The sequence below is a fragment of the Myodes glareolus genome, chromosome 9 (assembly GCF_982192425.1).
Source record: "Myodes glareolus chromosome 9, mMyoGla1.1, whole genome shotgun sequence".
In the NCBI taxonomy this organism is placed as follows: Eukaryota; Metazoa; Chordata; class Mammalia; order Rodentia; family Cricetidae; genus Myodes; species Myodes glareolus.
Genome location: NC_142034.1, coordinates 69,066,310 through 69,093,208, shown reverse-complemented (window position 1 = coordinate 69,093,208; position 26,899 = coordinate 69,066,310). Strand labels below are relative to the sequence as shown.

Sequence of the window (26,899 nt, the reverse complement as noted above, 5' to 3'; positions counted from 1 at the left end):
GCGGGGCGACCATTGGTCGCTGAGAGCGACGGGAGCAGCAGGTTGGGCTGAGCGCGGCTATATAACTGGCGGCGGGCACGCGTTCCGGGGCATCGCGCGAGGGACGCAGCCACCTATTCCCGCGCAGCAGCCCGGTCCTCCCGCTCAGCCGCGCAGGTACGTGGGACGCAGGTGGGGCGGGGCGGATGCGGGTCGGGAGGGAGCCGAGCTGGGGCCGCGAGCGGGGCGCCCGGGGAGGCCGCGCGGCGTGTCCCCACCCCCACCAACGGCCGACGCGGCCTCCTGATTGCGCCCTGGGCCCCGTGCGTGCTCTGCCGCGCCAACGGCCTTATGGGGCTCCCGGTGGGCGTCACGCGGCCGGGTGGCCCGCGTGCTCCACGCGCATCTTGCTGCACGCGCCTACTCTGAGTTGATGTACCTGGGCCTGGACTTTAAGGAAGCTTTCGGGATCTGGGGTGGGGGGGTCCCCACGCTGGGAGCGCGATCGCGCTTCCCAAGTCTGCAGAGCAGAGGCGCACGACCCCGGGATCAAGGATTCAGTGGTGGAGAGACAGCCACAAGACTTGATCTCTCCAGTTCCGACTGTGTGCCCCTGCACTATGCAGAGAGCTTCCTCCTTTCCCGCCCTTCCCGGTCACCTGGGCGCGATCAGGTAGGAAACCAAAGTGGGTGAGTGACTTGGACTCATCCGGGAAGGGACCGGCATCTGTGTAGACTGCGTGGCCGCGGGACTCCCTTGACCACTGAGCTCTTGAACCTGGGTGCAAAACTCAGCATGAGAAAAACTGCGGTGCCATCTGTGCGAAACAGTGTCAGGCTCTGGAGAAAGGAGATTGCAAGCAAGTGGGGTTTTGAATGACAAAGGACTTGGCTTTTTTCGAAACTAAACGGATTTCTATATGAGAAAGGTTGATAGATGCGCCTTCAGGTTAGCTTCTGGGAAAGAGAAGAAAGCACAGCCAATGAAATGTAATGAACTAGTGTGCTCCTCAGCAGGTCCGAAACGCACCGCGAGGTAATGGGAAATTCCCGCCAGCAGGAAGTCACGCTCTGACACTAGATCTTGATTTTTCCAGATCCCTTTTTGCTTTTCAATGTTTTAGGTTTGAATCAGAGCAAACTTAGATTAAAAAAATCCTATGGAAAGATTATAGTTCAAGGAAACGGAGAGTTTAAATTCTCAACAGAGTTGAGGTTAAAGTTTGAAATTGGATAGGACCCTGGATCCAGCTCAGAGGTGGAGCCCTTGGCACGGAATACAGGAAGCTCCAGGTCCAATCACCAGAGCCACAAATAAGTCACATCTGAAATTGCTGGGGGAAGGATGGTGTCCAGTGTCCAGTGATTGTGAATTGGAACGCAGTCACTGATTGAGTTTGTTGGCAAGCATAGCAGATAGGTCTCCTGCCAAACCATCTATGATCAACTCTTTTTCTTCTCAGTATGGAGGACTGACGGCCATGGAAGTCAGATCCTCCTGAGTATAGGAGTTAAGGTGTATCCCACCAAGACCAGCCCTGCTATTTATTTTAGCCTTTATTTGGGGGGGGGCACGCGAGTATGCAAAGATGTCGTTTTCAAGGATTTGTGGTCAACCTATCTTAAAGTGTGCTGACCATATTTTTGAATGTTTGCCATCATCTTTACTCAGGGCTTTATAAAACATACTAGTTTTGATCCAAGTCCTCATAGATGTTTCAACTGAAAAAGACTACAACAAAGGTATAGGAACGAGCTCTCAAGGCACACACACCCTTGCAAAAAGTTAAACCATACAAGTTTAATGCTGTGTTTCTGTATTTCCAAATAAATACAAAGTGGCACTTAAAGAGCCAAACATGGTGAGGATGAGTGCCGAATCTGCTGCATTGCTTCTGAATATAACGTTTTTTTTCTTGGAACTTGCTCCAGTTAATTTGCAGGTAGGAGAATGTTAGTAATTTTATTTAACCACTTGGGATCAAATATATTAAGGTGAAATTATCTAATTGAGGGGACCTTTTAATTTCATCCTCATATGTTCCAAAGAACTGTACTCTAGGCCCCCGACGGATGACTAGTGGGACAGAAATAGGAAGCACACACACTTACTCCAATAACTCGATGGCAGAAAGAGGTGAGCTGAAGCATTAACAGAAGCCTGGGTTATCCCTTCCAAGGTGGTCAGAGGTTGCTGTTGTTGGAATTTAGTCTTTTTGTTTTTGTTTTTTTGAGACAATGTTTTTCTTTTCTTCTTTTGGTTTTCTGAGACAGGATTTCTCTGTAGTTTTGGAGCGCGTCCTGGAACTAGCTCTTGTAGACCAGGCTGGTCTTAAACTCAGGTCTGTCTGTCGCTGCCATTGGAGTGCTGGGGCTAAAGTTGTGCCACCAACGCCTGGCTGCATATGGTTTTTCAATGGCTGAGATCAATGTTAACAGGTTTAATACAAAGTTGAGAATTTGTGACCCACACCAAGTTTTTTCTCCCTTTATTGGTCAGTGTATTAAAACTGCCTGGTTAGGTTTTTTTGTTTGTTTGTTTGTTTGTTTGTTTTTTATTTTTGAGACAGGGTTTCTCTGTAGTTTTTGGTGCCTGTCCTGGAACTAGCTCTTGTAGACCAGGCTGGCCTCGAACTCAGAGATCCACCTGCCTCTGCCTCCCAAGTGCTGGGATTAAAGGCGTGGGCCACCACCGCCCGGCTTGTTTGTTTGTTTTTTGAGTTTCAGTACTCAAATAGAATGTATACTTCAATTGTATCACATTGCTGACTTACAGAGGTGGTAATTGTCAAATAGGAAGTTCAGGCCAGGTGTGGTGATGCACACCTTTAATTCCAGGACTCTTAGAGGCAGCTAGATCTCTGAGTTCAGGCAAGCCTGGTCTACAGGCCAACCAGATCTACTCAGTGAAACCCTGTCTCAAAAAACAAAACCAAAAAGGAACTCTCATGTCTTTTGTGATCCTGTAGTTGTCTCAGTTAGTGGGGGAGCCTTGCCCAAGCTCAGGAGTTAAAGTTAGTTTTAGCAGCTGTCACCTCACTTGTAGCTAGTGACCAGTGTTCATTGGCTATATAAATATTTGCTATTCTTTAGTTATTATTTTTTTTTAAATGTGCATCTTTACGTGGCACACCGAGTTGCTATCTAGACTAGGCAGGTGAGGGTTTGGAGCCAGGAATACCTGTAATGCCTGGTTTGCCTTGTAAAGCGGAAAGCTGCAGCCTAGGAGGGAGGGCTTTTCTTTGTAGTGATGTTCCTAAGCATGCACTACATTTTAGGTATAAAAGGCAAAGATTAAAAGGCCAGTGAGAGAAATGTGTCTCATTGGGAACATCATTGTAGGTGTCAGTTTCTGGTGGCTGGTCACTAAATGGCTGCTTTGGTGTGGTGTGCTGAAATTGGCACTTAATAACTCAACCACAACCCCAGGTACTTCTGGTATTTTAAAAATGAATCTCAGGGCCAGCCTCAGCTACATAAGGTTGGCATGAGATCCTTTCTTAAAAAAATTCTGACATGTCTTTCTGCATTATGGGATCCAAGGAGTAGGGGCTTTTGTTCAGGATTGAGTGTAATGTACCTTTCCATCTAGTCAGGTTTTTCTGTTTTTGTTTGTTTTGTGGTGTTTGGAATGAAATCAGAACTAGGACCCTGCCATGCTGAGCTAGGGTTCTGTGCTGCCTGTGCTCCTGAGGCTGGCTTTAAGGTTTGAGCTGCCACACGTGGGTTAACTAAGTCTCTGCTAACTTTAAAATAGGCAGGGTCTACTCAGGTAGAGAAAAACAAGTTGTCCAGCTAGTTTTTCCTTCCTGGAAAACTTAGTATTTGAAATTTAGACTTAGAAATACAATGCAGATCTGTGTGCCTCATGCTGTGCAGTCAATATTTGTCCGAACTAGGGAAGCTAGGCTTTCTTTTGGTTTCCTCGGGTCCTTCTGCAAGTGTCCTTTCTGTTTCAGGATCCACCTGAGATGTCTTGTCTCCCTCACTGTGAGTTTCTGTTCTTCACATCTTTGGCACTTAGGAACTCTCTTGGATTTGTCTTATGATTGGATTTGGTTTACGGCTTTGGAGAAGGACCACAGAGGTCTGAGTCACACCCCAGTGACATCCGTAGCGCTAGCACTGTAGTTCGCAGCACCTTGCCGGTGTGGGGCGGGTGAGGTAGCATGTGTTGGATTATTGTGTTCCCCTTTCCATTCACACCCAAGGGAAAGGAAATGCGACTGTTTCCTTTAGGAGAGAGAATCTGAGTTTGTAGGCTTGTATACCAAGGCTGCTAAGACTAATGGTTTGCGAGAAACTCCTTTTGTCGACCAGGCTGTCCATAAGCTCCCTGCACACACTCAGTTGGGGTTTTGTTTTTGAGATAGTCTGCTATAACCTATCAGGTCTCTAATGCTTGATCCTCCTGCCTCTGCTTTCCAGATTAAAAGTGTATAGACATTCCTGATTATGTAGAGTGTTTTGGAGCCATAACTTTTATTTATTTATTTATTGTTTCTTGAGACATGGTTTCTCTGTAGCTTTGGAGCCTGTGCTCTTGTACACCAGCCTGGTCCCGAACTCACAGAGATCCACCTTCCTCTGCCTCCTGAGTGCTGGGATTAAAGGCGTGCACCACCATTGCCCGTCCATAACTTTTTTTTTTAAAAGTCTGCTTTTCCTTAAAGCTTTCCTCCCTAATTTTAGAATCTACATTTATTTATTTGCTTTTTTTTTTTTTTTTGAGACAGGGTTTTCTGTAACTTTGGAGCCTGTCCTGGAACTAGCTCTTGTTCTTGTAGATCAGACTGGCCTTGAATTTACAGAGATCCACCTGACTTTACCTCCTGAGGGCTGGGATTAAAGGCAGTGTGACACCACTGCCTGGCAAGAATTTATATTTTTGTCTGCTAGTTTATTTTTGTTTTGAGACAGGTATTTCTTTAATTTTTATTTGATTTTTTTTTTAAATGCCAATCCAAGTTCCTCCCTCCCCTCCCATTCCCTCTATACACTCCCACCCCACCCCCTCCAATCCTCAGAGAGGATAAGGCACATTGCTTTGTGGAAGGTCCAAGAACCTCCCTTCTATATCTAGGCTGAGCAAGATAATAAACATCCAAAGAGAATAGGTTCCCAAAATATCAGTACATGCAGTAGGGATAAATCCTGCCTTTGCCTCCCAAATGGATTAAAGGTGTGAGATGCCACTGCCTGGCTATCTTACCCAATATTTGATTTTTAATCTTGTATGTTAATATTTTATTGGTATAATCACTCTGCTCCCCCATTGGATATTTCTCTTTGTGGTAGTGGGCAATAAACTTAGGGTCTTGTGTGGTAGGCCAGCACTGTGGCTTTGCTGTGACTGAGCACTGTGGCTCAGTTCTCTTTGCTTTTTGTGAGTTGCTTGTTTTCCCTGGATGGTCTTGAACTCTGAAGCCTAGGCAGACTTTGAACTTGTGGTTTTCCAAGTAGCTGGGCTTAAAATCATTCCCTGAAATCTAGCTGCTTCTTTATTTTTATTTAAGTATTTTCTTCCTTGCATTAATTAGCAGGATAGTTTGCCTGATTAAGGCTTAAAAGTAGCCATTCAGCAGGGAGAATTTTTGAGGTAGGGAGGAAGTCTAAAGAATTTAAGAGACAGGTCTCTTTCTGAAAGAGATTGACTTCTGTAACAAAGTTACTCTGCTCCTGGGAAGGCATTGTTTTAGTTCTCAGCCTGGTTTTAAACATTGAAATACAATGTATATAACCTTCAAACACATTGATAAGAACTTCTTCAGTTTTGGGTGGACAGTGTTTGTTTTTCTTAGTGTTTTGATACATTTGTAAAATAGTCTAAATGACATTTTAGTTAACACTTTGCATGGCTTGTTAATGAATTCCTTCTGGGCAGCGAGGTAGTTAAACCAGTACTTGGGAGGCAGAGGATCTCTGAGTTCAAGTCCAGCCTGGTTTACAGAGGGAGTTCAGGACAACCAAAGCACACAGTGAAACCCTGTCTCAAAACAAACAACCAAAAACCAAACTTTATGAAGAGAATCGATTCTAGTAAGTTGTCTTCTGACTTCCATGTATGTGGGTGTTTGTGTGTGCTCTTCTGGGATTATTCAGTCCTGTTCTTTGTAGACAAGTAGTCTATTCCCACGCTGGGTTGTCCTTTAGTGATTCTGTCTTTGAACTCAGGCCTCTGCTCATGCCAAGCATGCTCCTTCTCATCCTTGTGCATTCTGGATAGTGACTTATATCACTATAACATATAAGTGTTAACACTAAGTGTTGCTTAGAAAATCTTAAAACTGTCACTTGAAGTAAGCTGTTGACATGCTATTTTGGTTTTGTTGGGAAGTGTAAGCAGAGCTGTTAACTCCCTGTGTGTCAGTAACTAGAGTGGTCACTGGTTGTCTGGGCCTAGGGGGAGGACCCGTAAGTGGCACTGCCTGTTTCAGCAAAGATGTCATGAGATCAGGCAACCTGAGGTCAAGTGAGACTTTAAAAGTAGCTGCTTGCAAGCCAAGTCAGTGCAGCCAATAGGAAATATCAAGGACTCCATTGTGTGTGTGGTATGTTACTGCCTTTTCTTTTGTGGCTCTGAGACTTCTCCAGGTCTATGCTATGTGAGCATAGATTTTTTTCATGCAGTATATTCTGATTCTGATTTCCTCCTACTCCCAGAGCCTCTCCACTTTCCCACCTACCCAAATCCATGCCCTTTCTTTCTCTTTCATTAGAATACAAACTGGTCTCTAAAATAATAATAGTACAAATAAGAAAATAAAAACAAACCAGCATAGGACAAAACAAAGTGGTCAAGAAGCCAATGAGAACAAGAAACATACAGATGCCAAAACATTCACATGCACAAAAAACCCATTAAAAACAAAATCGAAAATCATAATAAATGAGCAAAAGAGATGTAAGGTTAAAAAAAAAGGTGGCCTAGATAAAGCATTGTAAGATCCAAAACCTCCAAAGAGACCATTGAGTTTGTTTCGTTTGGTCATCTACTGCTGGGCATAGTGCCTGCCCTTATGTGTTGTTTTTTTTAATTTTTCCTCTGCAAGTAGTTAAAAATTAGGGGTAACTTCTGAGTTAGGGGTGGGGGTTTGTGAATTAGGGGTGATGTTTGTATCCTCTTCCCTCAACACAGACCCCACCTGGGCCTCTGCATGCTGCCTGTCTGGTTCGTTTGTGGGTCAGCTTTGTTGCGTCTGGAAGGCCTTGTTTCCCTGGTGTCTCCTGTCTCCACTGGCTCTTAATCTTTTGACTCCTCTTCTGCGGGGTTCCCTGAGCCCTGAGGGGAGGGATTTAATGGAGGTGTGCTATTTAGGACTGAGTGTTCCAAAGTCTCACTCTTTGCACGTTGTCTGGCTGTGGGTCTGTGTATTTGCTTTCATCTACTGCAGGAGGAAGCTTCTCTGGTGTTGGCTGAGCAAGGCACTGATCTGTGAGTATGGCAGGTTGTCATTAGGAGCTATTTTATTGCTATGTTAACTGTAATATTTGGTTTTCCTGTAGTAGGTCCATGTCTTACCTAGTCTCAGGTTTTTGGCCCCTGAGCTGTCTCAAGCATCTTACCATTTATCTCATGGAGCGGGCCTTAATTTCAGTGATTGAGTTGATTGAAGGACTGAATGCTTATGAAGTTGGGAGGCTGGAGAAATGGCTGAGTGGTTCAGGGTGTTTGCTATTTTTGTAGAAGGCTTGGGTTTGATTCCCAACTCCCATGTCAGGCCATTCACAGCCACCCTGAACTCAAGCACCAGGGGATTTGGGGCCTCCTAAGGCTTCTGCACACATGGCATTCACACACCACGTGTGCTGGCACACACAGTAATAAAAACAAATTATAAAACATTATTGTAATGTTCAACTTTGTTAAGTGAAAATGGCTTATTTAACCTTTCACTTTTCCTGGGCTAAATTTCTTTGGTTTCTGATTTCCCCAAATCATAATATAAGGGTAGGATTCATATCCAGCCCAGAGGTGGCCCTCCGGGGGAAAAGTATAAGAAGCAGGAGTGAGCCCCAAGCGGCCTCCTGAGTGAGCACTATCTTAGGACAGGTTGTCTGCTGTTACTTTATAACCCTCCCAGGGTGGGGGACAGGGCTTGCTGTTTGCAGTTGAAGTCATCAGGTTGGCCTGCTTCCTGGTGCTGATCTTGGTAGCTTTGTCTCGAGCCTGTTAGTTACATTGGGGATGGGGGAGGTGTGTGCGAGTATCCATATTTGTAGCTATTTCTAAAAGCTCTTGGAGAGGACACAGTGTAACCAGAAGCTATGACTGAGTGAGGGAAACCTTGGTGCCTCCAACTTGTGTTTTCATAAAACTTTCTGGTTTTCACAGGTTTGTGCTCAGTCTCCCTTTGTTACCATGGAGCAGTAACTGGCAGATGTCTAGAAAGAATCCAGATTTTGTTTTTTAAATTGTTTAGTGTTGGACAGGAATTGGGTGTTGATAGCCTGTTGAGGTCTTACATTTGAGGCCAAGGCTGAAGGGAAATGAGCTCTGGGCCAGACTGGGCTCCACAGAATTAATCTGCTTCAGAGAATTGAGAGCTGGCTCGCTTGAGAGTGAGATAAGTGTTCTCAGGGGTTGCTGTGTTATCCGTGCTTCATGTTTGAGCTGGGAAAGATGAATTGACAGAAATTCAAAGTGTAGACTGCTTCAAACTCAGCAATCCTCCTGCCTCAGCCTCTTGTCCTGAGATAACAAGTATGATCCACCATGACCTTATGTGATAGCTGAAAGTCCCTGATGTTCAGTTATTTTGGGCTTTGTTTTACCTATTTACTTTTAAAGGGAAGAGTTTATTTGCCTTACTCTCTTCTAGGTCGCACTCCAATGAGATAAGTCAGGGCAGGAACTCAGTGGGAGCTAAATGTTTGCTTACAGAATGGTTTGGAGTGGGTTCTCGTGCATTCCTTTCTGTTATACGTGGGTTACCAGTGTCACTTGAAGGAGAGAAGCAGCATGGCTGAGGTTGCAGGGGGCTCTAGAGCATTGATCCATGTCCCAGTAGCTTTATGGGTGGCTCTGAATTCACAGCTTGAAGATTGAATTTTGGTTGCTTGCTTATTTGTTCAAACTGACTAGATGCTCGCTCTTTCTTTCTTTCTTTCTTTCTTTTTCTTTCTTTCTTTCTTTTATTCTTATATATCACAACCCGGCCACAGTTTTACCTCCCTCCTGCTCTTCCCCAGATCTACCCCTCCTCCTTTCCTTTCAGAAAAGGGCAGGCCTGCTGGGGAAATCAACCAAACCTGGCATATGAAGTTGTAATAAGAGTAAGCCTCATTAAGGCTGCGCGAGGCAGTCCGCTAGGAGAATAAGGGTCCCAAAAGCAAGCAAAAGAATCAGCTAGCCCCTGTTCCACTGTTAGGAGTTCCATAAGAACACCAAGCTACACAACCGTAATGCATATTCAGAGGACCTAGGTCAAACCCATATAGGCTTCCCGACTGTACATTCAACACCTGATCTCACAACTGCAGTTGGAAAACTGAATAACCCTTATTTAGTGAAATAAAGTAAGTGGGTCAGATATTCAAGAACAGTGCAATAAATGGGCCATGCTGCAGCTTGGCTCTTGGGAGGCTGAGGCAGGGGGATTGTGAGCTCCAGGCATGGCATAAGCACCCATAAGCAGTTGTGGTGCTAATTAGGGGGATCACACAAGCCAAGGCATTTGAAGGTAACCTGCAACAACACACCAAGACCTAGGTCAAAAAAGGCCAGATGAGGGTCCAAACTACACAAGAGTGTGAAAGAGCCAGTTGATGTTTCCCCACCCTCCTTAAACCTTGATGTCCCATTTGACTACCACATTTTCTCTTGATAATAGATTTTAGTGGCTATGCTTATGGGATAGATTAAAGGTGCCATGATCTGAAGAGAGAGGACTTTCCAATGTTCTCCCTCTATATGAAATGGCGGAACAGGAAACTATTGCTTATGACAGTGGATACTGTTGCATGTGGGAAAACCCAAGTTTGAGTAGTGAACCTGAAAGAATTTTTCCGTCCCATATTTTATTTTATTTTTGTTTTGTTGAGACAGGGTCTCACCCTGTAACAGCTTTGGCTGTTCTAGAACTCGCTTTGTAGACTAGACTGGCTTTGAACTAAGATCTGCTTGCCTTTGCCTCTCAGATGCTGGAGTTAAAGCCACCACTGTCCAGTTCCTTTTATTTATTTTTGAGACAGTTTCTCTGTGTAGAACTCACTGTCGTGTTTCTCTGTGTAGAACTCACTGTCGTGTAACTCACTGTGTAGGTGAACCTGTCCTGGAACTCAGCTCTGTAGACCATGTACTCTGTGGCTTTGAACTCGCAGATTCCCCTGCTATCCTACTGAGTGCTGAAACTGAAGGCGTGCACCACTTCTTCCCAGCTCTCTTCTATATTTTAAACAGGCACCAGTATGTTTTATCAGTGAAAACCCAAGTGTGAACAGAGATGTACTTGAGAAATTGTCTGGTAATGCTGCTAAAGATGCCCATGTCGTGCCAAATTATGAAATAGATGGTGATTTCTTCTGTAATACACAGTAGATACTGTCTGCTGTTGAATACACAGACTAAAAATGCAGTGGGCTGGAGAAATGCTTTCCATAGGACTTCCACGAAAGCTCATGACCATAGGCAACCCCAGTTCTAGGGATCCAGTGTTCTCTTCAAGGGCACGAGGTGTACATGTGATGCAGAGACATGCAGGCGAAATATGGATACCATATACTTCAAACAACAAAAAAGCAAAAATAAAATCGGTCTTTTATACTATAATTCGATTTGTATATATTCTGCTTTGCTTTCATGTTTGGATATTAGTACAAAAGTGTCTTGTTAACTGTACTGTTTGATTTTTGATTAGCTTTATTTGTAGGTTTTTTTTTTTTTTAGACAGGTCTTACTATGTAGCCTTGGCTAGCCTGGAGGTAGAAATGTAGACTAGGCTTATCTCAAACCTGCTTGTCTCTGCCTTCTGAGAGATAGAATTGAAGCCATGCCCCACCACACCAGTTACAATTTTTTTTATATTTATTCATTTATCATGCATTCAATATCTGCCTACATGTGTGCCTGCAGGCCAGAGAGGGCACCAGATCTCATTACAGATGGTTGTGAGCCACCATATGGTTGCTGGGAATTGAACTCAAGACCTTTGGAAGAGCAGGCAATGCTCTTAACCACTGAGCCATCTCTCCAGCCCCCCAGTTACAATTTTTTTATGTGTGGAATATGTTTGTATGTTTGTGTCCAGTGCCTATAGAGGCCAGAAGAAGATGCTGGATTCCTGGAACTGGAGTTAGAGATGTTAGCTGCCGCCTGGGGGTAGAAACTGCATTCCCCCATCTTCTGGAAAAGCAGCTAGTGCTGTTAACTGCTGAACCTTCTTTCCAGCCCCTGGAGTGTGTTTGTTTTCTTAGACAGTTTTTTGTGTAGAGCTTTGTGTAGCTCTGGCTTCCTAGAACTCTTTCTTGTAGACCAGGCTGGCTTTGAGCTGAGAGATCTGCCCATCTCTGCCTCCCAAGCTGTGATTAAAGTCCTGTGTCACCACCACCCAGCCCGTAGTAATTTTGCTGTTGTTATTAGTATACTAAATCTGTGATCCAGCTAGGCTAGGGAGTATGGCCATTATCTGTAATGCCTGGGGTTGCTGTCCTTGATAGAACAGGAGAGTGAACTCAGTTGTGGAAGTACTTCCAGGCATAGTGGCATGCCTTTAGGCCAGCCTGGCCTACAGAGCAAGTTCCAGGACAACCAAAGCTATGCATAGAAACCCTGTCTTGAACTACCCCCCCCCAAAAAAAAGAGCGGAAGTCCTTTAAGTGAGTTTAGGAACTTAAACTGGCACATGCAGGGAATGTGTACTGTTTGGGTTTTGTCTCTAGTTTAAGAACTGAATTTGGAATAATGAGTTTTTATACTTTTTTTCCTCATGTATTCATCTGACTACAATACATTGGATGCAAAATTTATGGATTTAGTTTGTTCTTGTAATGTTTATTCCTTTTTAAACTTTAAGATTAGTGGGTGTGGGGCTGGAGAGATGGCTCAGAGGTTAAGAGCATTGCCTACTCTTCCAAAGGTCCTGAGTTCAATTTCCAGCAACCACATGGTGGCACACAACCATCTGTAATGGGGTCTGGTGCCCTCTTGTGGTTTACAGGCATACACACAGACAGAATATTGCATACATAATAAATAAATAAATATTTTTTAAAAAGATTAGTGATTGTGATTATAATCTTTACTGGTTGCATTTGGGAGACTGAGTCAGGCAAATCTGAGTTTGTGGCCATCTTGGTCTTCACACGGAGTTGCAGGTTAGCTAGAGTGTGTCAGTTAGACTCAGGAACGCTGAAGCCATGCTGTATAGTTGGCCCAGCACAATGAGTCAGTTCTTTTCGGCCCTTATGATTGGTTGACTGACGTGTATTGTTTTACAGGTTGAATCGACCAAAGCGATGGTTATGGAGAAGCCTAGTCCCCTGCTGGTCGGGCGGGAGTTTGTGCGACAGTACTACACCTTGCTGAACCAAGCCCCGGACATGCTGCACAGGTGCGCTCTCACAGGCTTAAGGGTGGTTTGGGATGCTTCTTCACATAAGCACTTTAGAAAGAGAGATCTTACCGTGGTATGTAGCCCTGGCCTGGCCTGGCCTGGAACTCGAGATCTGTATGCTGGGATTAAAAGTGTCTACCTTGTCAGGCTCATAGATGTACTTTCTAAAGCTGTGTTCATTCTCTAGCATAGTGGTTGGAATCTGGTATTTTCAGTGTTGAAGTTATAAAACTATGTGAAGTGAACTTAGATTGATTTTATTTTTTTTTCATACAAGTACTAAGATGAGTGGGCTAGAGCACTATAGTTTTTACTTCAGTCAAGTAGGATCTTTTTTAAGCTTTATCGTTTATTTCTTTTTGTGGTTTTTCTTTTTTTAAAATTTATTTTCATTTTATATACATTGGTGTTTTGCCATAGGTGTCAGGTTACCTGCAACTGGAGTTACAGACAGTTGTGAGCTGCCATGTGGGTGCTGTTATTTTGGAGCCTGTCCTGGAGCTAGCTTTTGTAGACCAGGCTGGCTTCGAACTTAGATATCTGCCTGCCTCACCTTCTGAGTGCTGGGATTAAAGGTGTGCACCACCACTGCCCGGCAAGCTTTATCATTTTTAAGACAGTGTCTGCTTCTTTTGACAACCTTTTGGTAAAGCATTTCAGAAACTGGTCTCAACTTGGAGATGTTGGTTTTCAGAGCATTTAAAATTCTCTGGCTTTGATCTACAGAAAAGGTCTATACATATTTTTAAACTTTTTTTTTTTAAGTTTTTGCTGAGTTTTATGTCAGTCTTCTGTCATGTGAGTTAGTTAAATTTGTGGTGTTAGAATCCACATAAGGACAACCCAAGCTGGAGCTGGAGACACATGTACAACTGTCTGGCCATTGCTATTATGGCCAACAATTTCCTTTTCCTATATTTCCATTTCCATTGAGGATGCAATAGAGAGCAGAGGCTGCTGAAGTGAGTTCCTTTAATAATGTAAAAAATAGCATGTCATCTGGTGCATTGGTGTACTCCTTTAATCTCCGCCTGCACTCAGGAAGCAGAGGCAGGTAGATCTCTTGAGTTTGAGTCCAATGTGGTCTGCAGAATGAGTTCTAGCCAGAGCTCCATAGGATACATAGGAGAAATCCTGGCTCAAAAAAAAAAAAAAAAGTAGCAACATGATGTTGATGGAAAATACACAACCATAGTGTCAACTCACTTATTTTAGGGTTTTTTGGGCTGACTGCAGATGTCTTCAGTGATTGTTCTTTAGTTGGCAGTTTTGCTCTATGTCTCTCTGATGTCCTTCTAATGGAAACGGTATTTAAGTGTATGGGTGAGAGAGCTTAAGGGTTAAAAGTTCATACCGCGCACACACAGGACAACTGCCCACTGCCTTAGGTGGGAAGACACTGACTCTTCGGGCATGGCAGGGCAGATGTCCTCAGCAAAAGCAGGAATTTTACTTTGATTAGAAGTGCCTGGCTTTGCTGACAAACTCCAAGGTCCTTTCCAACATGATTATCCTGGCCTGAAACAAGTTGGAACTTGAAAACCATACACATGCCTCAATGACTGTTCCCATTTGGGGTGTCGCAATGGATTTATCATACACAAACATAAACAGACCCTGCTGGGAGTCTGTCAGTGATGTGGATAGATATCAAGCCTGAACACTAAGTAGCTGCTCTTCAGGTCCTTGAAGATGAGAAGTAAATTGCCTTCTCTTGTACAGATTTTATGGGAAGAACTCTTCCTATGCCCACGGGGGCTTGGACTCCAACGGGAAGCCAGCGGATGCAGTCTATGGGCAGAAGGTGGGTGCTATGGACCAGTAGCAGCAGAGGAGGAGAGAGCTTCTGCCTACCAGGCACTGGGGCATGGAGATGGAAGGGGAGGCGGGGTGACTCTATTTAATTCCTTGGTTTGCTGAAATGCCTGTGTCTTGTCACATTGTATTTCTGTGTTAGATAACTGGCTTCTGCATAGGAATGTCATTTCCAACCTTAAAAGATAGTCATTCAAGACAACTATTTGATATATATATATTTTAGATTTATCTATTACGTGTACAGTATTCTTTATGCATGTACACCTGTAGGGCAGAAGAGGGCACCAGACCTCATTACAGATGGTTATGAGCCACTGTGTAGTTGCTGGGAATTGAATTCAGGACCCTTGGAAGAGCAGGCAATGTTCTTAACCGTTGGCCATCTCTCCATGATTGAGACATTGTTTTGATGCATGTGTTTGGCTATCCTGGAACTTGTTCTGTATGCCTTGCCATCCTGCCTCAGCTTCTCAAGTGCTTGAATGTGACAGGACAGTTTGTAAGGAGCTGAGCTGTGACACTGGAACTAGAGCACACAGACAGTTCACACAGACCATATTATATCACACAGTGTGATATAGAGCACACAGACCATATTATATCAACAGTGTGTGCATTCGCTTATCTGTTTTATGTGTGTGAGTGTTTTGCTGACCTTTATATCTGCCATGTGCCTGAGGTGACAAGAGTGCTTTGGGTCCCCATGAACCTGAGTTGCAAGTGGTTGAGCATGTGGGTGTTGGGAACTGAACACAGGTCCTCTCCAAGAGTGGTAGTGTAGAAGTCTCTGGGTTATGTGCTGTTCTCACTTCTGGGACAAAACACCAGACAGAAACAACTTAGGCAGAAAGGGCTATTGAGGCTTACAGTTTGAGAATGTGCCCAGTCCATCATGGTGGGGAAGAAACGATAGCAGGAGCACCAGGAAAGGGCTGGTGCTCAGTTTCCCTTCTCTTTTATACAGTACAGAGCCCTAGACTGTGGAATGGTGCTGTCCTTGGTTTGGATGGGTATTCATAGAACAATTGACCATATCTAGAGCCTCCTGACAGGCATACACAGAGGACTAGGTGGTTCTAGGTACTATCAAGCTGACTAATGGATTTTTGCCCTTCATTGTGCTTCTTGTGTTCCTGTTGAGATTGCTTTGAGTCTTTGCTCAAGGACTGCTTGCAGGAGCAGGAGGTAGGACTGAGTGTCAAGGACCAGAGAACACTGGGAGGAACTGGAGGTTCTACCAGGGTCTGTTTTTGGTTCTGGTAGCTGCTGTCCTAGTTTCTGAATTGCTGAGTTCCTGAGGGTTTGACTTGTACCTCCATTTCGCAGGAAATCCACAGGAAAGTGATGTCACAAAACTTCACCAACTGCCACACCAAGATCCGCCACGTGGATGCTCATGCCACTCTGAATGACGGGGTGGTGGTCCAAGTGATGGGGCTCCTGTCCAATAATAACCAGGCTCTGCGGAGGTTCATGCAGACCTTTGTTCTTGCTCCTGAGGTATGTTGCATGATGGCTGGTGGCTCTGTAGTGATGGAGCACTTAGAGATGAAAAGTCTCTAGATTCCTGGCAGCCCAGGACTATAGGAATGACTGCAGGCCCTGAATGTCTTTGTCCTCCTGGCCTGGAGCTATGGTGTCTTCACTGGCTTAGGGAGATGTGTTGTTGAGAGGGTGGAAAGGGGTGGATTTTCCCCAAGACAGGGTTTCTCTGTAACAGCCCTGGCTGTTCTGGAACTAGCTTTGTAGACCACTAGGCTGGCCTTGAACTCGTAGTGATACAGTGATCTGCCTGCCACTGCCTCCCCTGGGATTAAAGGTTTATACTGTGGCCACCCGGTGGTCTTATCCTTCTAAACTATTAGTACTGAAGGACACTTTGTATCCATTCAGCCGCCATCTCCTCTGGACAAGGAATTCTGTCCTATAAACATCCTGTTACAACCAGATTCAAGATATATACTCAGTATAACTTACTCAATAGTCCATATTTAAATTTCTGGAAATACGCTAGTATAGTCTTCCATAGTAGTTTGTTTTTCCTGATTCAAGATTCTGCATATAAGTATACATTGCATTCCTTGTAGTGTGTTCCTGGTTCCCCATCACTGGTAGTACCTTATTCTGATTGGCTTGGCATTGACAGTTCTGAAGAGCACAGTCACAAGATGTCCGTATATGTTTTTCTTGTCATCATTTAGTGGTTATGAAACCATTTAGTGGCTTTGGTTTCTCCAGGTAATGTGTACAGGTCTTGCCAGTGAAGCCAGGTAGCTGTTGTATCTGGTTTGTAACTTGTGACCAATTCTTGGACCCTGTATGGATGTGCTGCTCTTCATCAGAGTTTTGTATGTTGTCATTGGTCTTAGTCTTGGCTGAGTGGAAGGGTGACAGATTGAAATGTCTGATCCCATCCACCACCCTGTGTTCATTCGTGGCATTATATTATAAAGATCTGCCCTACCATTAATACATGTATTTCTAGACTATTTAGTGAGTTATGATTCATTAGTAACTGTTCAGCATATCTCTCATGTCTTAGGCCTACTCAGTGGGAACCCTTTGTGATGTTCTCTTCTGGGGTGTGCACAGGATGCTTTATGCTCTTGTGCTGCCCCTGGCCTCTTAAATCCCATGAGGGAATTAGCTTGTTCTATTCACAGTGGCTCTTTGTAGTTAGGTACCTCAGTGGATGATGAGGGATGCCATCTTTGTGTCTTCAGAGAGCAGGGGCAGGAAGCTGGATAAGTATGGAATCTGCTTACAAGAATTTGCTGAGTGTTTTCTCCAGCATTCACCTAAAAATTCTAGTTAAAATGTAAAATTACTGTCCCTATCTTTGAAAGAATTTTTTTGTGTGTTGGGAGGGGGCGATTTCAAGACAGGGTTTCATTGTGTAGTCCTTACTATGCTGGAACCTGTGTTGCCTCTCAAGCGCTGATATTAAAGGCGTGCGCCATTGTGGCCTGGCAGATGTTTTTATTTTTGAGACAGAACTTTACTGTGTAGCTCAGATTGTCCTGGACGTCACAGGAATCCTTCTGTCTCAGCCTCCCAAGAACTAGGATTGCAGGTATATACCACCATTGAGTGTGTACTGAAGACTTAAAGTGTAAGATACTTGACAACCATACTGGTGTATACATGTAATTCCAGCTTTAAAAACTTTTTGTTTTGTGTATTTGGGTGTTCTCTTGGCATGCATGCAGTGTGCTCAGAGGCCAGAAGAGGGCAGTGGATCCCCATGTGGGTGCTGGAAATTTAGTCTGGGCCTCCTGCAAAAACAGCCAGCTCTTAACCACTGAGCAATCTATCTTTCCATTCCAGCAGTTCCTAGCTTTTAAGAAGCTGAGGCAGGAGGTTTGCTAGCTTGAGACCAAGAGATGATGTCTCAAAGGAGGAGGACGACTGACCTCCGTATGGGAAGGATTACAGCCTGTATTGCTAACTACAGGCTCGTCATAGTTCCTTTTTGTCTTACAAAGGAAGTATTTATTTCCCTTAAGAAAGTGTATTGTTGCATAAACCATCTCAGTACACAAAGCACTATGGTATATTTTGATATCCCACTTTTTGTGGTTAAGAAATTAGAAATTGAACAGCCAAGCCAGGCAGCGGTGGCACACACCATTAATCACAGCAGTTGGGGGGCGGAGTCGGGTGGATCTCTTGAGTTTGAGGCCAGAAGCCAGCCTGGTCTGCAAGAAGTAGTTTCAGGGTAGGCTTCAAAGCTACAGACAGATCTTGTCTCGAAAAGCAAAAAAAAAAAACGAAACAAAAGACAAACAAACATATGGTTGGATTTGGAATCGTGTCCAAACCCACAAGATTCTTTTGGCTTTTACTACCATAAGTACTTGAACTAATAGTCTTATGTAAGAGTTAGGTCATTTTAAATACTTTGAGTTGAGACTACAATGCCTCTAAATAGTTGAAAAGTTCTTTGGCATCCTATGCAAGAATTTTACTGTTTTTTTTCCCCTTTATGTATCTGGTGGTAAGGATGAACATTTTAAAAATATGTCTATGGTTCCTTCAACTGTATGAACAGGATTTCTCACAGTAGGGCATTCAGTCTAGGCAAAGATGACATTGTCTGTCATGAGTGCTTTGTCATTTAGCATTCTGCCTGTTCCTCCTTCAAGGATTCAGAAGCCAATCCTTATTGTTAAAACAGAAATGTTTCTAGATGTTAGGTGTCTACTGGGGGCAAATTCCCCTGTAGCTGAGACCTGCTGGTGTTGTGGTGATGTTTTCCGGCTTTAAGGGGAGAGTTTGTTTGGTCTATGTTTAGAGGCTACAGTCCATCATGGCAGGGAAGTCAGGCAGTGGGAATAGGAGGCAGCTATCTACGTTGCATCAGAAGCAGGAAGTAGAGAGATGAATGCTCATGATTCAGTTTTTTTATAAGTCTGAATAACTGAACACTTGTGCTGACATTGCAGGGCTCTGTGGCCAACAAATTCTATGTTCACAACGACATCTTCAGATATCAAGATGAGGTCTTTGGTGGCTTTGTCACTGAACCTCAGGAGGGTAAGTGTGAGGCCATAGACAGTTACTTGTGTGGAATTTGTAAATAGCATCAGATTAATTTACCAGTATGCTCTGTGTTACAGTGTGTATTTTCAAAGCATGGGGATCTGCAGTGCTTATCCTACCTAATTAATGTGAATAGTTAGTTTCTCCTGAGTCAGAAGCAAGCCAATTAGCCCGGCTCAGTGCAGAGCGCCACGCAGAAAGCCTGGCACACCTGTGCTGCGGAGTGGCGGCGAAAGGAGCACAGCCCTTCCCAGGTAGAATGGGCAGTTCAGGTGACAGCCTGTGCTCTGCAGGGATTGCTGTTCTAAAGCTCTGTGCTGGTGGTGACGCGTAGATGATGGCTGGAGAAAGGGCCGAGTGGAGTGCGCAGTCAGACCTGGGGAACAGTCTCCACCCACCCAGCTCTAGAATGGCTAGCTAGGTGCTCAGCTGACAAGGCAGGGTAGCCGACCTACTGCAGGTGCATGGTCTAAGCAAGTGTGGCTTTTGCTTTTCTTTTACTCAGTTTATTGACCTTGTTCCAGTGTTCCTCCCAAAGTCTGACATTTTCTTTCTGAGAAGAAATTTTGTATTAGTCTTTGTTGCTGTTAATTGCATCTCCTGGGGAAAGGGAGTCACTTTTGAGGGTATAGATTTGAGAGATTCCCAGACGCACTGTTTTTATTATGGGTGTAGGCCACCCTGATGAGAACCACATGACCAGCAGTGGGCGTGGACTGGATTGACCGCCAGCTTGTTCTATAGTCTCCTAGTTCACTTTGCCGCATGAGCCTTCCAGGGTGACCTTTGTAGAGAACACGGGTGCTCTGTTGCTTTTCACTCCTGTGTCTCTGGTTTTCTCAGCTAAGACAGACGACAGGCTGAGCCCAGGGCAAAGTAACCTTTCCTACCCCATCCCAGAATACCCTGCGGCAGACATCTCAGTTTCTCTTGCTATGATAAAATGCCACAGCTTTGGGAAGAAAGGGGTTATTGGCTCACAATTCAAGGGGGACAAGCCAATCATGTAGAGGGGGGGCATGAGAACAGGCAGGAAAGGCATCTGACAGGAGCAGTAAATTGGCTCATCACATTCTTGTCACACAGGAAACAGAGCTTTCTGTCTGCATGTATGCCTGCAGGCCAGAAGAGAGCACCAGATCTCATTACAATTGTGAGCCACCATGTGGTTACTGGGAATTGAACTCAGGACCTCTGGAATTCTTAATGTTTAATTTTCCCCTTAAAGTCTTATGCCTTGACTTAACCAAATTGTCCTGCTTTCTTTACTGTGTTTTTCTTTGTGTCTATATTAGAAACTAAATTAAGAAATTTGTGGATTTAGAGTGATAATTCTTTTACATACTTTTCTCTTAGAATCTGAGGAAGAAGTGGAAGAACCTGAAGAAAGACAACAAACACCTGAGGTTGTGCCTGATGATTCTGGAACTTTCTATGATCAGGCTGTAAGGTAAGGAAACTTCTCTTCAAGGCTTGCAACAAGAAGTTGAATTGTCTTGGAGATAGATGTGTCTTCTAAGGACAATTGAGTGTATATATACCTCCATGTCAGTGCCTTCAAAGGCCAGAAGAACATATCAGAACCTCGGAAACCGGAGATAAAAGAAGTCCTAAGACACAATGTGGGTGGTGGGAACTAACTCAAGTCTTCTGCAAGAGCAGCCAGTGCTCTTAGCGCTGCTGAGTATACACACTTCGAAACATACATAGACACGTAAAAGTCATTTTTGAAGGCAAGTTTTGGACTATGTGTCGAGTCCTTCTTTAAAATTATTTTCTCATGACCTCAGTAAGTAAAGTGTCTTTTAAGTTGTCCTCCTAGGGCAGAAAAATGTGTACCATTGCCGTGGGTGTTTCATGGGCTCAAAGCCCCTCTCAAATAAATGTTTATCACAGTGTGGTCATACCTGTTCACTCTGGCTGAGAATGAAGAATGTTTTACCACAGACCTACTGAGGTCGGGTGCCAGGAATTAAAACATGGCCAGGGACAGCGTGTGCTGGCAGCTGGTGTGGACATGTAACCACTGTTGTGAGGAGCAGCTGAAGCCTTATCTCTCAGAATTCCCTTGTAGGTTTTTTAAAGATTTATTTGCCTATGTATTTTATGGTGTTATGTATATGGGTGTTTTGTCTACATGTATGTCTGAACACCAGAATAGGACATCGGCTCACATTATAGACAGTTGTGAGCCTCCGTGTGAGTGCTGAAATTGGACTCAGAACCTTGGGGAAGAGCAGCTACCTCTTATGGGTGCTGTTTTATGTTACTAAAGAAAGCCACAGTTAATGATATTTACTTGGATTTTGAGACTGGCTGGTTTCACTAGCCTTGCTGTGCCTGAGCTAGTGCTCAGAGATGGGGAGGGGGGTTGATCTTTCTCCATTCAATACAGTGATTCTGTGATACATATAAATAAGCTAATTTTAGTAACTGAATGAGAATCACTTGATTCTGATTTGATCCTTATGATTGTATGTTCATCAGAATTTAACAAACAGACTCGTGTCCTGAGAGCTTTCTCTGGAGTCATTAGGTAGCTTGAAGTATCTGGGTGAGTTAGTCATAGGCTTACATTTCTCATTCTGCCATGACAGCAATGACTTGGAGGAACATTTAGAGGAGCCTGTTGTGGAGCCAGAGCCAGAACCGGAGCCGGAGGCAGAACCAGAACCCGTGCCTGACATCCAAGAGGACAAGCCTGAGCCGCCATTGGAGGAAGCTGCTCCTGAGGATGTGCAAAAGAGCACTTCCCCGGCCCCAGTGGATGCTGCCCCAGCGCAGGAGGACCTGAGGGTATGGATTGGGGCTTAGCATTAAGTTGCTGGCTCAGTAGTATGTTCCTGTTTCTTGTTCCTTTGCTGTGTTTGAGCCTGATTCTCTTGTCTCCTCAAACTTCATACAAAGCTAACCTTGAATTCCTATCCTCTGACTCCATCTTCTGAGAACTGGGAATGTAGTTATGTGCCACATGCCTTATTTATAAGGCACGAGGGACTAAACCCATGACTTTATGCGAGCTGCTGAGGCACATCCCTACTCTCTGCTAATTTGTTTGCTTATTTTGACTTTTTGAGACAGGGTTTTTCTGTGTCTTGACTGTCCTGAAACTTGCTTTGTAGGTCAGGCTGGCCTTGAATGCAAAGAGATCCACCTGCATCTGCCTCCCTAATGCTGGGATTAAGGCATGCACCTGGCTTTCTGCTAGTTTATTGTAGTAGGCCGCTTCCCGCTGCCCGCCCACGCACGGCTAGCTTTACACCCGAAATAATAACACACAAATTGTATTCATTCAAACACTGCTTGGCCCAGTATCTGTAGCCTCTTATTGGCTAACTCTCACATCTTGATTAACCCATTTCTAATAATCTGTGTAGCACCACGAGGGAAAATCCTAACCTGCCTCTGTCTCGGAGAGGAGACTCATGGCGACTGCCTCATTGCCTTCTTCCCAGCATTCTGTTCTGTCTACTCCACCCACCTATGTTCTGACCTATCAGGCCAAGCAGTTTCTTTATTAATTAGCCAATGAAAGCAAAAGAAATACAGAAGACCCACCTACATCAGTTTATTTTTCAAAGGTCTTTTTCTCCATCATAATTGCTTGGTTGACTTTGAGCTGGTCTCACTGTGTAGGCCAGGCTAGCCTTTCTTAGTCCCTGAAGTATTGGGATTATAGGGGTGTACTGGTATGCTTGGCTGCTTCCAAGACAGTTTTGTAAGCTGGCAGGTGCCTGGGACTGTTGCATAGGCGTGTGGGAAGCAGAAGTTAATGACTGTGCTGCTGATTTTGTTTTTCCTAGACGTTTTCATGGGCATCTGTGACTAGTAAGAACCTTCCTCCCAGCGGGGCTGTTCCAGTGACGGGAACACCACCTCATGTGGTTAAAGTGCCGCCTTCACAGGTAAGTCTGCATCTAAGACTTGCTGCTCGACAGGCTAAGAGAATGGGAGCCTGGTGTATGCGGAAGGGGAATGGATAGGAGGTGATGGTGTTTCACTGGGATGGGTCCATTGAGGACTCTGCAGGGCGGTGAACTATGCAGTAACTAGAGTAGCACTTGGGCAGAAAGCAGGGTCCTTGTGGTTTGTGTGAAGTTTTCTTTCTTTGAGAGTGTATGCATAGGTCTGTACATGTTGAAGGCCAACTTCAGTGTTCCTGGAGGTGTGCACACTTTCGGGTTTTTTTTTTTTTTTTTTTTTGAGATAGTCTTTGTAGACCTGGAGCTCTGAGATAATTGAGCCTCAGGAACTGCCTGTCTGAAGCCAAAATTGCTATTTTCTAGCTTAATAATTTTGTTTAAGAAAGTAGACAAAGGGGTGAGAGAGTTAGCTCAGCTGTTAGGAGCGTTTACTGCTCTGGAGAGGACTGGGGTTCAATTCCCAGAACCCATATGGTGGCTCACAGCCCTAGGGGATCTAATATCCTTTTCCTGCCTCTATAGGCAACGTTTGCCCTCAGTTCCCATAGACTTATGCAGGAACACAATTTAAAAAATTTTTTTTTGGGGTGTGTGTGTGGGTATTTTGCAAGTATGTATGTGTGACTTGTATCTGTCTGTCCTTGGAGGTCAGAAGAGGTATAGTGATTCCTTGGAATTGCAGTTAGGAGCAACCAGGTGGGTGCTGGGAATTAAACTTCGGTTCTTAGGATGAGCTACCAGTGCTCTGAATTATGAGTCATTTCTTCTGCCCTACACATAAGTTTTTTCTTTTTTTTAAATGTGTGTGGCTAGATTAATGGCTCAGTGGTTAAGAGCTCTTATTGCTCTTGCAGAAGATCTAGGTTCAATTATCAGCATTCAGGTGGCTCACAGTCATCTGTAGCTCCAGTTCCAGGGAATCCAGTGCCCTCTGCTGGCCTTCTCCAACACCAGACATTATATCTATATATATCGCACAGATACGCATGCGAGCAAAACACTCATGCACGCAGGAAAAAATAAGCTAAATAACAAGGCTGGTGAGTGTGTGGCCTGTGCATGGCATGTCTGCACTTACACACAGTAAATGCATTAGATTTTAAAGAGAAAATTAACATCATAAGCTACTTCCCACAAAGGGTAATCAGTAACCTTTTTCAGCCCCGCCCAGAATCTAAGCCTGAATCACAGAATCTACCACAAAGGCCCCAGAGAGATCAGAGAGTTCGAGAGCAACGAATCAATATCCCTCCTCAGAGGGGACCCCGGCCAAGTAAGAGCTTTGACAGTTTGTCTAGCTTGGGGTGGTTTTGAGTTGAAAATTTCTTCTCTGGGTCTGGTTTGTGCAGTGGAAAGACTTGGTTTGGGTGGAGGGAAACTTGTCTGAAGAGTCTCTGAGAGTCTGCTTTGTCTCTGAAGTGCGCGAGGCTGGGGAAGCAGGAGATGTGGAACCTCGAAGGATGGTGAGGCACCCTGACAGTCACCAGCTCTTCATCGGGAACCTGCCACATGAGGTTGACAAGTCGGAACTGAAGGATTTTTTCCAAAGTAAGTGCTGAGTCTCAATGCAGCAGAGGTGTAATGTCAGGTCTGCTTCCACAGTGGGTTCTGGCTCTTCCCTTGAGTGTGATCTCAGTGTCATGAGTTGTAGGCATGCAACAGTGTTGTATAAGATTCCTTCACAGTGGGGTATATAAGGAGCATGTGGAACATAATGCTCTAAGGACCAAAAGTTCACAAACTCCTAACCTGAAACACTTAGATCTTGGTTATAAGCATTCATCTTAGGGACATTTAAACTCTTGCATTTTAGTGTGACACCTTTGAAGTCAAATGTGCATTTTAAATTCATGTAAAACTGAGTGTGGGTAAGCTGGGTGTCCGCAAGGAAGTTATGAGCTCTTTGCACTTACAGATTATGGGAATGTGGTGGAGCTGCGCATTAACAGTGGCGGGAAGTTACCCAACTTCGGTTTTGTTGTGTTTGATGATTCTGAGCCTGTTCAGAAGGTCCTTAACCACAGGGTAAGCACATTTGCGTCCATGAGTGTTTCAAGATTTATTTTTGTTTTGTGTATGCATTTTGCCTGCGTGTATGTATGCATACTAGGTATGTGCAGTACCCTCAGAGGTGAGAAAAGTGGGGAGACCTCCCCTGGAACTGGAGTTACCTAGCTTGCTAACGCCAAGGTTTTTGACTGTTCAGGCCGGCTGTGTTTGCTGGTGACAGACACCTTCTCTCTCCATTTCGCTGGACTGAGTGATGTTTGCTGTACTCCTTTCCTTTGTGTGTGTGTGTGTGTGTGTGTGTGTGTGTGTATGTGTGTGTGGGTTCAGCACTAGCTCCCTGAGTATCCCTTTCCAGCCAGGAGGCCCTGCTCACATTTTTCTTCAAGTGCCTTACTTTTTTACCCCTCAGCTGCTTTCTCCAGGAATTTTATCTCAGTTTCATGTTTTTACTTGAGAGGCACCAGTATTTTACCGCAGTAGGTGAGGTTTGAATCCCAAACCGTGAAAGCATCTTTCTTTGTATCATTGTGTTTACCTGGCATTTGCTTTAGTCATTAGTTGCTCCTGTTTCAGGCTTTTCCACTTCCTGCACAGCTCTCCATATGCACGCACTAGTGACATGGAGTTTGGCAGGTGTGTGAGAACTAGTGGGTTGACAGCTGGTTGCTCCTTGGGGTGGCTCTGTCACTTTCAGTAGTCACGACAAGGAGTTTCAGTACCTGCTTTCCTTGTTCCTCACAGCCCATCATGTTCCGAGGAACGGTCCGTCTGAATGTGGAGGAGAAGAAGACTCGAGCTGCAAGGGAAGGCGACCGCAGGGATAACCGTCTTCGGGGACCAGGAGGCCCCCGTGGTGGGCCAAGTGGTGGGATGAGAGGCCCTCCCCGCGGAGGCATGGTGCAGAAACCAGGCTTTGGTGTGGGCAGGGGGATTACAACTCCAAGGCAGTGAATTGCTTGGCCCCCGATCTCCACACAGCACACAGCCCTGGCTCCTGCAGAATGATGATTTCTTCAACCGGCCTTTGGTGTCTTGGAGTAGTCTATTATAAACTGCTCGAGTTTGTACAATTTTCATTTCGCTTGTGTTCATGGTGTGTGCCCCCCACTCTCCTTTCCTCCCCTTACCTTTTAGTCCTTCACTTCCAGTTTTCCGGAACCATACTTTAGGAGGAGTAGGTTTTTACAGAAGAGGAGGGGGAGACTTTTCCTGCTCATGCAGAGGACACAGACTGGAGTTCAACAGCCATTCCCCAAAGGAGTGCATCTCGCTTTTCACTGACAATGGATGTTTCATTTGTTGGGAGACACAGGATTTGATAAATATTTGGGAAGCAGGAAAAATCCATATTATCTGTCAAGAGTCACGGCTCCTGTCTGGTGTGGAAAAATTACCTTCTGGCAACTGCTGCTGGGTCCCTGCTGGTGTGGCTAACTGAATAAAAGGTGTTTCCAGAACTTTGTTCTTTTGACATGTGATTACCAAACAGTTCTAAACCTCTGTTTTTACCATTGGATTTTAAGTTGTGACATAGCCTGTCAATGTCTAGACCACAGCTAAGGATTTTTGTTGAACTGTTAGATTATTTTGAGGTAGAGTTTTTCATGTTTTATTTGTATTTGTAAAAAAAAAAAAAAAAAGGAAAAAAAGGATAAAAGGACAAAATCCCCACAAGAAAACAAACCCCAAATCCGATAACAAAACCAAGCAAAACTGTGCCTTCTATTTATCTTTGATTCCGGTCTTGGCAATTGTTTAAAGAAAAGTAATAAAGATTCTAGATTTGTTTTCAGATTCAGACTATGTGGGGGAACTGTAGACTTTTTTGATCACGTGTATGTGTCGTGTTAACATTGTTCTGCCTTATCCTAAAATCACGCCTCAGACTGGATGGCTTTTGAGGAAGGTGCTTCTGTGCGGCCTCTGACCTCAGCGGCTGGTGGGCCACCTGCTCCGCTGTCTCTCCGGGTTCCTCACGGCCCGGCAGGAGGACTTGGCTATCGTGCTCCAGGGTCTGCATAGTTTTTTCCTTTAAATCATAGCCATATGGTAAATTTTCTATTTTGTTACGAT

General features: G+C 44.5%; 1 protein-coding gene and 1 non-coding gene across 3 annotated transcripts; both read left to right on the top strand.

The window, feature by feature from the left end:
* G3bp1 (G3BP stress granule assembly factor 1) lies at nt 1–26,624 on the top strand. Of its 2 annotated transcripts, XM_048437740.3 has the most exons (12): nt 1–156; nt 12,418–12,530; nt 14,256–14,337; nt 15,678–15,851; nt 18,797–18,887; nt 20,250–20,343; nt 21,491–21,689; nt 22,697–22,798; nt 23,978–24,089; nt 24,236–24,364; nt 24,732–24,841; nt 25,568–26,624. In XM_048437740.3, exons 2-12 carry the CDS (start codon nt 12,436–12,438, stop codon nt 25,775–25,777), a joined length of 1,398 nt encoding a protein of 465 aa, XP_048293697.1. In that variant the 5' UTR covers nt 1–156; nt 12,418–12,435; the 3' UTR covers nt 25,778–26,624. The 2 variants fall into 2 exon arrangements, with proteins under 2 accessions (XP_048293697.1, XP_085551094.1); XM_085694968.2 differs by lacking the exons at nt 1–156; nt 24,732–24,841.
* Nucleotides 9,776–9,915, top strand: LOC125402821 (small nucleolar RNA SNORA29). Its single transcript, XR_007232761.1, has one exon. It is a non-coding gene; the product is annotated as a small nucleolar RNA SNORA29 (small nucleolar RNA).
* Nucleotides 26,625–26,899: the final 275 nt, after the last annotated feature.

What these genes read in the sequence shown, in the direction of transcription:
- G3bp1 (XM_048437740.3), top strand. Translation starts at nt 12,436, where the DNA reads ATGGTTATGGAGAAGCCTAGTCCCCTGCTGGTCGGGCGGGAGTTTGTG. An exon ending in CCTTTGTTCTTGCTCCTGAG is followed by an intron (nt 15,852 to 18,796) that starts GTATGTTGCATG and finishes CTGACATTGCAG; the next exon opens with GGCTCTGTGGCCAACAAATT. An exon ending in TTAAAGTGCCGCCTTCACAG is followed by an intron (nt 22,799 to 23,977) that starts GTAAGTCTGCAT and finishes AACCTTTTTCAG; the next exon opens with CCCCGCCCAGAATCTAAGCC.